This window comes from Panicum hallii, chromosome 9, assembly GCF_002211085.1.
Source record: "Panicum hallii strain FIL2 chromosome 9, PHallii_v3.1, whole genome shotgun sequence".
Lineage (NCBI taxonomy): Eukaryota > Viridiplantae > Streptophyta > Magnoliopsida > Poales > Poaceae > Panicum > Panicum hallii.
The window spans coordinates 71640749-71654720 of NC_038050.1; the positions used below are offsets into that span (position 1 = coordinate 71640749).

General features: G+C 51.5%; 3 protein-coding genes across 4 annotated transcripts; all 3 read left to right on the forward strand.

Annotated features, from left to right (window-relative positions):
• Positions 1–688: 688 nt before the first annotated feature.
• LOC112876303 (pentatricopeptide repeat-containing protein At2g03880, mitochondrial-like) lies at positions 689–5336 on the forward strand. 2 transcript variants are annotated; one of them, XM_025940383.1, is made up of 3 exons: positions 689–2993; positions 4006–4225; positions 4613–5336. In XM_025940383.1, exon 1 carries the CDS (start codon positions 722–724, stop codon positions 2435–2437), a length of 1716 nt encoding a protein of 571 aa, XP_025796168.1. In that variant the 5' UTR covers positions 689–721; the 3' UTR covers positions 2438–2993; positions 4006–4225; positions 4613–5336. The 2 variants fall into 2 exon arrangements, with proteins under 2 accessions (XP_025796168.1, XP_025796167.1); XM_025940382.1 differs by having other exon boundaries at positions 4013–4225.
• A 1909-nt stretch (positions 5337–7245) lies between these two features.
• On the forward strand, positions 7246–10089 carry LOC112875956 (cysteine-rich repeat secretory protein 3-like). The gene is made up of 3 exons (XM_025939967.1): positions 7246–8331; positions 9220–9327; positions 9462–10089. Exons 1-3 carry the CDS (start codon positions 7581–7583, stop codon positions 9467–9469), a joined length of 867 nt encoding a protein of 288 aa, XP_025795752.1. The 5' UTR covers positions 7246–7580; the 3' UTR covers positions 9470–10089.
• A 517-nt stretch (positions 10090–10606) lies between these two features.
• LOC112873434 lies at positions 10607–12491 on the forward strand. The gene is made up of 4 exons (XM_025936381.1): positions 10607–10661; positions 11019–11454; positions 11642–11741; positions 11952–12491. The coding sequence occupies exons 1-4, from the start codon at positions 10607–10609 to the stop codon at positions 12363–12365; spliced, it is 1005 nt and encodes a 334-aa protein (XP_025792166.1). The 3' UTR covers positions 12366–12491.
• Positions 12492–13972: the final 1481 nt, after the last annotated feature.

A 13972-nucleotide genomic window follows, 5' to 3' on the forward strand; every position in this document is an offset into this window, starting at 1 on the left:
TTTTGGAGTTCAAACGGTCAATAACGGCTAGTTCAATGGATAGTCCACGTGGACCAATAGAAATGCGCCACGTCACTCCCGCTCCACCCCTCTTGCCCGCGCACGCCGACGCCAGCGCGCCGCCTCGCTCCCGCCCGCCTGCCGCCCCCGCGCACCTGCCAACGCGGGCGAGAGCGGGGTGATAGCGCCCACTCCCGTCCGGCGGGATCCATCCCGCCCTCTCTCTCCCACTCGACCGTCTCCCGTCTGCACCGCGTTGATAGGGGGGCGGTACCACCCCATTAGCACCAGCGTTAGAGCTGTCGCTCAAAAAGAGCGTGCTCCGTGCAAAAGTGAGAAATAAAATGGGGAACAGGACAGGACTTAAGTCAGCTGGTTCTAGTATAGTAGTATAAAAAACAGATCACAGATTTCTGAAAAAAAACAGATCACAGTTTTCTTTTTGAGTTAAAAAAAATCACAGATGGGCTAACATACCGTTTTCCTGACATGGATCTGAACCGAGAATGGAACCAATTAAGCCCAAAGATCTCTACAGCCACAAAAGCCTGAGATGCCCAATTTGGTCCAGCCCAAATACACTTCGGGCCACGCCGAGGAAGAGGGCCGACGGCTCAAAACCACCACCAAACTTTCTTCTCCGCTTTGCCGCCACTCCGGAGTCCGGAACGGCCGATCCCCCGAAACCGCCGGCTCGCCGCCCCCGACCCCACACCCCAGCATGCCGCCGCGGCCGCACGCGGCGCCACCCGTGCTCGCCGCGGCCGCGTCCCTCAGAGCCGCGGCCTCCGCGATGGTCGAAGGGGGCGGCGACCCGGCCGTCCTCCACGCGGTCCTCGTCAAGACCGCCTCCTGCTCCCGCGCCGCATACAGCTTCCTCCTCTCCCGCTACCCGCCGTCGCGCTCGCTGCCCCTCCTCTCCCGCCTCCCGTTCCGCCCCACCGCCGGATCTCTCACCACGTCCCTCGCCTCCGCCTCCTCTTCCTCACCGTCCTCCGCGCTCTCGCTCCTTCGCGGCGTCCTCGGCGCGTCGCCGGCCTTCCTCGCCGACGGCCCGCTCTCCTCCCTCCTCCGCTCCATGGCGCCGTCCCTCGCGCCACACTTGCACGCCCTCGCCTTCAAGCTCGCCCTCTCCTCGTCCCCCTACTCAGCTTCTTGCCTTATTACCCTGTATGCCCGATCCCGGTCTCCCACGGCCGCGCGCCACCTGTTCGATGAAATCCCCGTTCCAAGTCGGGACCACGTATGCTACTCTTCCACAATTGTTGGGCTCGCACAGAATGGGCAATACGAAGAATCTCTCTCTGTGTTTGCGGATATGCGCTCAAAGGCTGTTGATTCGACCATGTATGCACTGTCCGGTGCTCTCCGGGCGGCAGCAGGGCTTGCTGCGCTGGAGCAAACTTGTGGGATTCATGCGCATGCGGTGGTGGTCGGTATTGATGGAAACGTGGCTGTTGGGACCGCTCTGGTGGATGCTTATGGTAAGGCCGGAGTTGTGGACGACGCAGTGAAGGTGTTTGAGGGGTTGGGTGGTGACCGGAACTTGATCACGTGGAATGCAGTGTTGTCTGCGCATGCTCAGCAGGGAGATGTGCAAGCAGTTGTTGGACTGTTTGACCAGATGATAGAGCTGGGCTTTGCCCCTGATAGGCTAACATTCCTTGCTGTTCTCACAGCATGTAGTAATGCCGGAGCGGCCGCTGAGGCTGAATTTTGGTTGGAAGCAATGCAGTCCAAGTACAATATGAAGCCTGGCCTTGAGCATTATACTTGTGTGGTGGGTGCAATGGCACGGGTTGGGCGTCTAGAGGATGCAGAGAGTGTTGCTTGTACAATGCCATGCAAGCCGGATGCAGCGGTGTGGCGGACGCTTCTAATGGGCTGTGTGGTTCACCGCAAGGTTGACATGGCAGAATCCATGGGACAACGGCTTTTGGCCATTAATCCCAAGGATGACTCAACTTATGTCATGCTTGCCAATGTCTACTCAGCAGCAGGGAAAAAGGATGAGGAGGCTGCGTCATGGACTGCAATGAGGGACTGTGGAGTCAGGAAGGAAGGTGGTCGGAGTTGGATTGAGATTAGAGGGCAGGTACATGTGTTTGTCGCGAATGAAAGAAGGCACCAACAACTTCTGGAGATATATGACAAGCTGAATGAATTGATTCAAGAGGTAGAGAAGTTAGGGTACAAGGAGGTGGACGAGGGGTTATGGCATCATAGCGAAAGGTTGGCCCTCGCTTATGGGTTGATCAGTGGTGCTGTACCATCAGGAAAAGTGTTGAGAATAGTTAAGAACTTGAGAATATGTGCTCATTGTCATGAATTCTTCAAGTACGCAAGCATGGTGGTCGATAGAGTAATTGTAGTTAGGGATGTCAATAGGTACCACACGATTAAAAAAGGTGCTTGCAGCTGCAGAGACTACTGGTGAGGTACTTAATCCTGAGGATAAACTATGGTCCCAGAACCATTTGTGTGGTTTTTCAGATAGAGCATGTGAGTCCAGAAGAACTTACTGCAGAGTTTATTGGAAGCTTGCTTGTGCTGGTTACCATAGTCCATTAGTCCGTAGGGTGAGTCCCTTCATTACATGATTGAAATTTTGAAGAGAACTGCGGTTTCATGGTGTTGCTCAGACACCATACCATCTTGTGATTCATGAAGCATGAATCTGGATGACAGCGATGCTCTTTATATGCAATCACTTTGGGAACCATTTTTGCCTGCTAGTTAACTGTTTGGGGTCTCTCAGATGCCCCAGTTCAGTCGTGTCTAATAGTTGCCACTTGTTTTCGTCCTGGAGCTGGTTTGCTCTTCTCTTTCCGGCAATATAAACTGCTGAGAGGAAGTAGCATTCCTCAGTTTGTCTGTAGCTGTGTAGCATCCCATTGATGACTGTTGAAAGCAATTAACTCCACAGCAGAAGACTTGTTGATTTGAGGGAACAAGGGAACAAGAGTAGTGCAAAAAATGCACTATCGGAACATGTGAGATTTCAATCAATGTCTCTCTTCATTCATTTTTTGTTGTTTCGCTTTTATACTCTACTGAATTTTCTCAACATTAATCCTGTCGTGACATTGCACCATACTTATATAGAGCAATATCAAGCCAAGCTACATAGTTGTATGATTATCACCAGCTAATTATGTTTAACATTCTTTATAGAATCCAACTTCAGCCTAAACATGATTATCTGATATATGTTAATTTCCTTTTTTCAATAATCACCTTAATTTGATCATAGTTGTTAAATGTGAAATTACCTCTCATGCAATATATTCTACTTAAACTTGCTGGTATTAATTATTTATTCTATTTGTTGACATGAGTGAAGGGTTAATTCTCAGTGTGCTTGTTGTTTCAAATCCAGTTGGTGCCTCTGCATAAGTCCTCTTGAATTTGCAGAGTTGTATTGCAGTGCTAATTTTATGGGGACCTGGAGTATAAGTGTATAACATTTACGGTATTTTTGGTTCTATGCATTTTGAAACACTTGTTCAAGGATTGTGCATACATTTTATCATGCGACAGCATCAGTGGCTGGACTCCAATGTTGCTATTTGGCTGAAAAGTTGCATTATTCAGAGAAGTTTTAGAGCTTTGGTCTTGCAAAGTACTGTTGCAGCTATCCAGTTGGGTGTATCATTGTGGCACAAGGTGCTGCTAGTTTTAGAGAAAATGTGTTCTTTTCTATTGAGTATTGATACCTTGATCTGCCATGTTCCACTCTAGCTTAATAGGTTGCATGTGCATGCTAAATTACCATGTCTGCTGGAGTCTGAAAGCTTCGGTTCTTTACCATGCAATTGTTTTCCCGCTGTTGAAATTCTGCCACCGAGAACAGGAAGAGATGGCGGTGCAATAGTCGAAAATTTTAGTGATTCGCACATATGATCCTTGTCTCATTGCAAACGTGCTGTCATGAGTGAAGATTCTTGTCTGCAATAAAGAACCCAAGAATTTGCGCTAACAGTTCCTTTTCTGTGCATGTGTGAGGGAGCAGGACAAGTTGACTATTATTTAAGACTCGGAAAATCGTTTCCAGATGCAAAAAACTGCGATCTGATCTCAAGAACTGCACTGCAAGCTTTATAAGTTATGGGCCCCGAAGTCATTATTCATCCAAGCTGCAAAAGGAAACAAGGGTTTTTTTTAGGACTAAAGGAAAACAGGATTGAAAGAAGGAACCTGCAGAGACCAAGCATGAGGGCTCCAGGTATCACATTTACATCAAAGTTCCTCTATAAAAACTCATGTTCTTTTCGTTTCAACTAGATGGTCAGGGTTTGTTTCAAATTGCAATGAGGGTGGGCACCAGAAGTTGAACTGGACAAATAGAAGAGTCCAGCCGTCCAGGTAGCATGCCAATGTCATAATAATTTAGAAACCAGCATGCAGGAGCAGCCAAGCAGGCCAGATTTTTGGGCAACGTGTGTGTTCTCCGTCCTCCTAACAATATAATTTAATAGTTGCAAACAGCTGTTATACCATACTGTACCCTGTAGCTGTAGGACGCCAAGCTTGATGAGCTCTTCCTTACTTTCTCCAACATTCTTTAGCTCGCAGCATTGTACCTGAATATTGACCGCTTCCCCTCTTTCAGACGAGAACGCTCGTTGCAAGCTGGGGGATGAGCTCTTCTTCAGGCAACCTGGCTCGGTCTCAAGCATTCGCAAACCAGTGGCTTCTTCAGTGGCCAACAGGAGCGCAGGACGAATCTTTGATCAGATCAAACTCCGTTGCAACTGCCCTGCAAAAAGCGGTCGCACACGTCTGCCAAGGTTGCCGTGAACCTCTGAAAGTCTGAATCCGAATTGAAAGGGACCAATGCACTGTGGAACGGAGAAAAGGGTCTTGTCACAGCGGCGCTCCCTCTCGTTCCTCTGGAGGAAAACTGGCAGAGCATGGCGCGCTGATGGAGATGGACCTTTTCACCCGGCTCGGCTTAAATGTGCAACGAGGCAGGCAGCAGGTCTTCCCCTCGCTTTTCACCTACTCGTTCGACGTTTCAGTGATGAACGGGCAGGCGAGCAGCGAATCCTGAAGCCCCCTACCCCCAGGCGACCTTGTGGTGTGGTGTGGTGTGGCCGTGTGGGTCATGATCATCCGGTCATGCCTGAATCCGAGCTGCCGAGCAAATCATTTACCACCACACCCTGCGCTGCTGCAGCGCGGCTCGACTCCACCGTTGCCAACCAGTGGTCTATGGACTGTGTGTCTGTGACCCGCCAGGCTCTCGCCGACCATGACCAGGAAAACGAAACCCTGTTCAAACTTGATGCTGCGGTTGACCAAAAAAATGCTCAGTCCTAGTGTGCTGCTATTGCCGGCCATGTAGACCGCTTTGCAGTTGTCACTGTCATGATACTTAACAAACATCTTGATTCGCTCTTGCTGCAGTGTCCGGAGACAATCTCATTAGTGGAAATCATTAGCAGCTGTTGCTCCGATTATAATGCTGGACCATGGCCCATGCAATGGACGCTGGACGCATGTCTCCGACAGTGTGCACATATGATACGCACACTTTTACCGGGGACCCTGGAATCTCGTGGGAGCGATTTGTCCCACTAGGGTGGCATACCCTTGCGCTCATCTAGGCCAAATGCATGGTGGCAAAAGGTACAATGAAAGTGGCTAGTGGTGGAAAGACCTATAAATGTGCATCGCAAGTTACCACCACCGCCGTGGAAGTTCCTCGGCCAAAAGCTAGGAGGTGGTGCCCCCAAATGCCCTAGACGAACCGAGCACGCCGGCCAGCTGACCATCTGGTCCGGCCCCCTCGCTTGGTTGCTTAGCACACTTACCTTGCTTTAGTGTGATGGTGTTAGTACTACTAGCACTGGAGTGACAGGAAAAGTGAGGGAAAGTGACTGGGATTAGCCAAGGAGGAAAGGTATGGGCTCTGTTACATTAGGAGGTGAATCTGTGTTGGGGTACACTGATGGAAAGTGAAAAGGGTCTTGCACCTGGTGAGAAGCAATCATCCAAAGGGGAGGAAAGGCGATCAAAGTGAGGGGAAGTTTCGTGCTTTGATACCTCTCCCAGTCTCCCTTGTTGCTGCCGCTGTTGTTGTTTCACTTTGCTCAAAGGATGCATACAAGTAGTAAAGGGAGCCCAGTGATCTGCTGGGGAAAAACTGCTTTTTGTGGCGCACAAAAGCGTCGGGTCGGGGGGTCCTTGTGGCCATGACCGTCTGAGCAAGTTATTCCTAGAGTTGAAATGTATCGTGCAGCTTTATTCATTTCAGGTACCACAGCAATGGCACGTCAGGAGCCCATCCTGCTGCGTCCATCAAAGGTGCCAGATGTCGCAGAGTGTTTTACCAAATATGTTAAACCTCTCAATGTGCAAGCTACAGAGCCATGTCAAGCTACACAGCAATGAAGGAGAAAACTAGCAATTTAACTATATTTTTCAATGCATGCGGTGCAACAGCTCCTAGCTTACTTCACATAAAAATACAGTTAGTGGGAGCTTTAAGCTTGCAAACAAAAGGTATAATGAGCAGCGAGTTTTGCTAACACAACACAACTGCTTTAAAACAGTTTAGTTTATAACATACTCTACACAAACTGGTAGCCGTTACGTTACGAAGCCACTTTGTTTGAAAGTGATGGGTAGCACTGGCAATGCCTTCGGAGAGGAGGGAAATGTTGCAATAGGTTAGAGTTTGAGACATAGGAGTTAGAACTGCAGAAGATCCCAAGGGCACGGCAAATGCCACAAGCCCACGGTCCCGCTCCCGCCCTACATCTGGATGCACCGTGCATCCAAAATCTGCTGCACCCCCATTGGCCTCACGAACTCCAAATTTGCAAGGCTTACCCCCAAGCACCAACACACCAAAAGCATGATCTATTGCAACATCTTAGGATTTTGTTTGCATGCGAGTAAACTAACAACCACAGCGTGAGACACTGTCAACCTGATGAAGTCACTCTCCTATCCAAGAGCGACATAATTATTCGAAAGCGTCCCCTTGTAACACCCCTATAATCTAATAGCAAACAAAGGAAGATTAAGAATCTCTTTCTTGACAATAACATCTAGTATATCCTCTTTATCTTTCTCCTATCTAGACGTTAGACCAATTTGCTTTTGAAATCCATAATCCCTTTTGTGACCAAAGCTGATCGCTCATGAGGAAGAAAGCTCATACTAGCTCCATTTGCCTGGATGGATGCACTAATTTTGCCAAGGTGGTTTTGGATTTCCGACCAATTTTTTCCTCCTCAACTCTTCACTTCATCACACTAGAAAAATGCTTGCTTTCCCGTCGTCTTTCCCCATTAACTGCGTCATTAAACGACTGCGCAAGAAACCCAACCAGGGGGTGGAAACGGAAGAAGAAAACTCAGCACCTGACCTGACGGTGGGGTGGTGTGGTGTGGTGGGCGAGAGCGGGGCGGAGGCAACCCACCCAGCAGGCGAGCCGCGAGCGAGGCGACGCCAGTAGAGCTAGAGCCAGCCAGTACACTCCACACCACCACCACCACCACCGCGGCGAGGCAGAGCGCTGGAGAGCAGAGAGAGGGGGGCGAGAGATCCCGAGGACCCTGAGATTCTCGATGGGCAGGGCGCGCCGGTTTCAGCTGCTGGCCGCCGCCGCCGCTGTCTTCCTCCTCCTCCACGCGCCGCTGCTGGTGTCGTGCGCCGACCTCGACGCGCTCATCTACAAGGGCTGCGCCAACCAGAGCTTCCCGGGCGGCGCGCTGCCCCCGACCGTGGCCGCCCTCTCCAGCGCTCTCTCCGCGCAGGCCGGCTCCGCCAAGTTCTACAAGACCTCCTCCCCCTCCTCGGCGGGCTCCTCCACCTCCGTCTTCGGCCTCTTCCAGTGCCGCGGGGACCTCTCCGGCTCCGACTGCGCCTCCTGCGTCTCCCGCGCCATGTCCTCCTGGCGCGACGTCTGCGGCGCCTCCGTCGCGGCGCGGGTCCAACTCGCCGGCTGCCTCGCGCTCTACGAGGTCTCCGGCTTCCCCCAGGTCTCAGGCGTCCAGATGCTCTTCAAGACCTGCGGCACGGGCAGCGGCGGCGGGGGCGACTTCGAGGTGCGCCGGGACACCGCCTTCGCAGCACTCGAGGGCGGCGTCGCCACCAGCTCCGGCGGCTTCGTCGCCACCAGCTACCAGGCCGTCTACGCCATGGCGCAGTGCGAGGGCGACCTCTCCACGGGGGACTGCGGCCAGTGCGTCACCCAGGCCGTGCAGCACGTCGAGGTCGAGTGCGGCGGCGCCCCCTCCGGCCAGGTCTACCTCGACAAGTGCTACATTAGCTACAGCTACTACCCCCACGGCGTGCCCCATGGCGGAGGCATGGGAGGTCAGTTCCTTCTCCTCTCCTGGCTTACCTGCTAATCACATCAATCCGGCAAATTGGGTGCCTTTGCCGCGCCTGCAAGTTTCCTTGCATTCAGCGTTCCAATTCAATTGCTTGTTGATCCGTCCACGGATAGATTGGTTAAATTGATGAACCGAGCAAATGCAACATTCTGAACTAGTAACATTTTAAGATTCGCGTGGGTGTCTAATCTCTGATTGTAAAATTGTTGTTGGTGGATTTGTTTGTATGTGTGTAGCCAATGTAGGTGAGATCTTGCCATGCTCTTTGTTCAGCTGTGCTTTAGAATTGATTGATAGCGATTGTTGGGGTGTCTTTTTGGTTGTTCCTTTGGGGGACTCTGGTTGTTTTGGGTATCTTTGTTTAGATTAGTCCCCTCTCAGGTGCTCATTGTATAGATTAGAACCCATGTGGTCCAGCACTATAGATAGGTGGCTACATCCTTGAAGTGGAACTTTGATAGAGATATGGCATGGTCTTGCTCCTATCTTGTTTGGTTTAATTTACAAACTGACAGGCATGGATGGGCCTGTTCTCCATGCCATATCCTCCCTCTTTCTTTGGTGCATTCTACATGTTTGTGCTGCTAATTAGTTCAACTTAGGAGATGTGCATTAGTGAACCTCAGTGAGCCCCCATTGTTTGGCTCAAGCTTTCTTTGGGTACTATATGGCAGTAGCTTACTGCAGTTCCATTTTGCGGCCTTGTTTATGCATCTGTCTATTCAAGCTTTGGTAAAAGTTGTGTTCATTGCCTTTCGCCTTTCTTTCTGGATTTTCCGGAGATATGCATCTATGATTGTTCCCATGATTAGACGTGTTGCCCCTATTCTGATCCAATCGATTTGCCTCTTGCCGTTGTGCTTCTCAGGGCAGCAGACAGCCAAGACTGTAGCCATTGTGCTCGGGGGAGCCGTAGGCGTAGGTTTCCTGGTGATCTGCTTGCTTTTCGCCCGGAGCCTGGTCAAGAAGAAGGAAGGTGAGTTGGTGGAAATATGAGCACGGGCAGCACCATGGCCGTCCTTGTGCTATCCCTCAATCTCCTTGTTTTGCCATATGTGACCCACTGTTCCTCCTTACCAAACCTGTGCTCATCTCGTCCTGTGCTTGCAGATTACTGATGCGAAAGCATGGTGGGAGCGTCTGGACAAAGGCATTGGGGCATGGTGTGGCATTTTGATGGTAGGGGGTGTATGTTTGTTTCTTCAAGGTGGTGGAGTGGAATACAGAGGGGATTGTTTTTTGGCTCTTCTTCCTCTGGCCATGTGAGGGTGGCATCCCCCATGATGAGAGAGAGGAAAAGAGGTGGCGACCTGTTCAGGAAAGAAACTGTCCAGTTCTGGGTGCTATTTTGATTCTCGGTTGGAATTGGTAGATGGTCTGTGAGCTTGTCACCTTAGCCTCTCCTGCTTAGGGTTCTAGGAGTACATTAATTCTCTTGTAATTTTTTCCCCAAAGGAAAATACTTTTAGGTCTAGTCAGCACGTATTTAGTTTCTCATTCAAGGTTTGCAGGAGCAGGTTGGGTGTCATTTGGTTGGATTTAATGTGGAAAAGTAACTTTCCATATGCTCTAGAACCAGATCTTTAACTCTAGGGTTTGGTGGTAGCTGGTGGTACCATTGGTTAATTGGTGTCTAGCTTTTGCTGATGGACATTGCTGACCTGATAACCGCAGCTGTGCTGTGCTGTGCAGCTGTTCTCCTTTTGACTTGTTAAGCTCTTCGCCGTACATTTCTGAATGTTTGCTAGAAAACCTGCTGCTCTAGCGCCCAACAAGGGCCGTGTCAAACTTGTGATGGTCGCGACATGTCGCGCTGTTGTTCCTAGAACTGTCCTGACATCAGATGAGATCCGAGTGCTACTTGACAGAGGCCTAGGCGCAGTCTGTCAGAGATCCGTTCATCTTATCTGAATGGGAAAACGAGCTGCAAAGTACCAAGTCTTGTACATGTTTCTTTGGAAAACTGCCAAGCATGGTTACTTTTTCACTACTGACCATATCAAACAATACGTTTTCTATAATATTCCAATTTCTACTATGCAAATAGCATCAGCATAAGCAGCTATTGGCTGCGAATAATCGCCATGGCATTAGAACAAGGAATCAGGACAGCCGACAGACCGTTGCTGGGGAGTGGTGAGCGAGGGAGGAGTGTAGGCTGTGTGGCAGAGTTTTTTTAGGGTGGCTGTAGCAGAGTTACAGTGCACTGCGGCGAACGAGATTAGGGTTGAGTCATGAGTGCGACGAGCTAGGCCATGGCGCCGGGCGCGATCTCGCCGCCGCTGCGGCCCGTTTACGTAGTGACCAAAAGTACGTAGGCTGGGCTGGAAATTGCATATCGGAAACCAACCCAGAAAGCTAGCTGCGGGCCCTCGTGCTCGGCCTTCTCGGTCAGACCTGCTGTGTAGTAGGCCAGCAGCACCAACGTGCGGGCCCGTTAGTGCTCCTGGCCTACTACACGCTCGTGATGGGCTCCTCGCTGCTGCGGTTCTGCAGTTTGCGTGGACTCCTGGTACTCACGCGACCTCTCCGCAGACATGGAAGACGAGGCGGCCCAATAGCACAGATGGTGGCCTGGAGGAACGACTCCAGCGTGGGGGGAAAAGAACTATGGTCGACCCCCGGATTCTGTGCAAACACACGTATCCCGTGCTCGCACGGACAAAGGGATCCGACCCAGGCCGCTCGAGCAGAGGCTTCCGCGTAATCTGCAGACCAAGTGCGTGCTGGACAGATCCCCCAACGCCAAGGAAGGAACCGAACCCGACGGATGGACAACGACGACGTGCTCGCGGCCGTCCTCCAGCGCCTCGCGCTGCGTCTGCCGGGCGTGGCGCGCCACCATCGACGCGCGCCGCATGCTGCGCGGGGACCTCCTCCCCATCTCGCTGGGCGGCATCTTCGTCAGCCTGAGCCACGAGCCGGCGCCGCCGGAGTTCTTCGCCCGGCCCTCGGCGGGGCCCCGGATCGCGGCGAGGCTCCAGGACTACGCGGAGGCTTCGGATTGGCCGCACTTCATCGACCAGTGCTGCAACGGGCTCCTCCTGCTCGAGGGTTGCGTCGTGAACCCGGCGACACGGCGGTGCGTGCGGCTGCCCCCCCTGCCCTCCTGATGCTAGCAGGTTGGATAGCGGCTTCGGCTGGCGCGAGGCGTACCTCGTGTTCGACCCCACGGTGTCGCCGCACTACCAGGTGCTCCTCATCCATACCGACTTGGTTGACCAAGCATTGGAGGGATTGGAATCGGAGTGGCCGCCGTCGCCGTACAGCATACCTGTCTACTCATCCAGGATAGGAGCGTGGGAAGCAAGGCCCTTTGTCCGGGAAGGGGCCGCCGCAGGGACCGTCGCCGGCGTGCGGTCCGCCGCGGAGCCTCTATACCGCCACGCCGTCTGCCGGCACGAAACGCTATACGTGCACTGCCAAGGTGATTTTGTTATGCGGTAAGCACTTGTTTCTTACTCCTCCTACATTGTACAGTAGTATACTTCAATTTCTTTTCCTTTAATTTGATTGTTAGTTCCTCCAAAAAATTATTGTTTATTCAAATAAAGTAGTATGTGATTTACTAACATTCTCCCAACGACTTCGTCTTTGCAGGATAACAAGTACCAAGTAATAAAATTGCCTGCGGGTATTGACGGGAGAGTGTATGATGAAATGTATCTTGGGAAATCGGAGAAAGGAGTGTACTGCGCGGTAATTGAGAACCAAGACTACCGGCTTCAGGTTTTGCTCCTCGATGAATCTGATGGCAGGATGGAATGGGTTTTCAAGTATGACATCAACCTAGAGCCCTTGGTGGTGCATCTCTCTCGCAACCGTGATGGCAGGATCGACAGGCCTTGGACTTTACAGGATGGTGACCGCCACAACGATGATAGCCAAGGGGTGAAGGTGCAGGAGGATTTGCAGTGGGATTCCGATGACGATAATGTTCTTGGCATTGAAGATAGGGGTGAGAAGTTAGTACAGCTTCGCCTATATTTCTTTGTTTGGGTTTCACCCCTTTAAAGAAGTGGTCTTTTTGTTTCTATCGAATGAAGGAGTTTTGGCTTGCCATTTCAAGAGCTGAAACATTCAAGATTTAGGCCCACTGAAAGTACCATATCTTGGGGATGTTATAGATACTGCTTTTGTTTACACACCTTGTCGGATGGGAGACTTGTGTTAGTACAACTCTTCCGTTTGTACAGTATGTATACGGTGCATGGAAATCAATTGTTATTTCAGTGCTACGAGTCCCAAGTGTCATGAGATTTGTGTTTAAAAGTGCTTTCATTTGGCTATAAGTTTGTTGCTACAAACAATATAGTGTATATATGGGGGAGATTAAGAGCTGAGACACATGTTAGTATGGGAGACCGTGCCAAGTTTGACCAAGCATTATATCAGAGGGAGTATTACTAATCCAAGGATTCTTTTGAAGCATCCACGTAAGGAGATGCGCTAGAAAATAAAAGATAAATCCTGGAACTTCTCAGAAAATAAGATAAACATCCAGACATCATCCTGGTAGTTCTAATCATATTAGGATCTACCATGTTTTCTCTTTTAAAAAAGATTACCGACGTTTTCCATTATGCAAGTAGTCTAATGTAGCCTCTAAATTACCCATCCACGTTATTATAAAAGAATAATCTAAAATAACCTCTTAATAATCTTCATCTAAATTAGCTTATAACCGGGGGACCGCCCTAGCGGCTGGGAAAATACGCGGGCGAGGCTAGTGCAGTGCGGATGGGCCGGCCGTCAGCAACCGCGCCAGGGCCGGCCTGCAGTAGGCCTCCTACGCGCTGGATAAAGTGTCTGTCCACCGTAGCCAGCCTCTCACGAGGAGAGGCTGAACAAAAGCCTCACTCTAGTTTTCAGATTTGCTCTGCTCCAGTCGAGCGAGCGAGTAGAGTTAGTGGTACATGACGCCAGATCACTGCTGATCACCACGTGGAAGCAGGAAATCTAGCCCCACGACACGAATAAAAAGTACTAGCTCGAAATCGTTCTGTCGGCCAGGCTCCGAGACGACCCCACGAGCCCGTCGTCAGTGAAGCTACCTATCTAGGCGTTCCGACTATGCAGAAGCTCGCTACCTCTTCCCCGTCGAGTCGAGAGGTGAGGACCGCATCCCCACGCTACCACCATCTCCCACCACTCTTTGGGTTTGTGATACGGCCGGATGGCCTTCCCGGTGATCAGGCAGGCTCACCCTGCCCCACGCGACGTGAGCCCTGTCGGGCTTGAACACGCGACGCGCGTGCGAGCGCACGGAACTCGCTCGTGCCAGGCAACACCCATCCACGTGCACCCGCGGGCCGGCCGACTCCTCCACCGGAGTTGCCATCGCGTGAGAGAAGGAAGAGGACGAAGCTGGTAGAGAGAGGCGGGCCGACGTGACCCACCGCGCGCGCGCCTCGATGGCTGGCTTAGCTTGCCGGAGAAAGAATCGATTTGCCCGCTATCTCCAGCGAGTGAAGAGCTGAGCTCCTTCCTATACAATGCAAGCTGCTGCTATGCTACGCACGTGCTGGATCAACGCTTCACTGATGGCTGCCCGTCACCGGCTCCGGCTCGGCGGCTGCCGGCGCGCCACATCGCCTCGCGCTCCGCCGGCCCGGCGTCGC

What these genes read in the sequence shown, in the direction of transcription:
- LOC112873434 (XM_025936381.1), top strand. Translation starts at nt 10,607, where the DNA reads ATGGCGCCGGGCGCGATCTCGCCGCCGCTGCGGCCCGTTTACGTAGTG. An exon ending in CGTTTACGTAGTGACCAAAA is followed by an intron (nt 10,662 to 11,018) that starts GTACGTAGGCTG and finishes GCACGGACAAAG; the next exon opens with GGATCCGACCCAGGCCGCTC. An exon ending in AGCCTCTATACCGCCACGCC is followed by an intron (nt 11,742 to 11,951) that starts GTCTGCCGGCAC and finishes TCGTCTTTGCAG; the next exon opens with GATAACAAGTACCAAGTAAT.
- LOC112875956 (XM_025939967.1), top strand. Translation starts at nt 7,581, where the DNA reads ATGGGCAGGGCGCGCCGGTTTCAGCTGCTGGCCGCCGCCGCCGCTGTC. An exon ending in CCATGGCGGAGGCATGGGAG is followed by an intron (nt 8,332 to 9,219) that starts GTCAGTTCCTTC and finishes TGTGCTTCTCAG; the next exon opens with GGCAGCAGACAGCCAAGACT.
- LOC112876303 (XM_025940383.1), top strand. Translation starts at nt 722, where the DNA reads ATGCCGCCGCGGCCGCACGCGGCGCCACCCGTGCTCGCCGCGGCCGCG.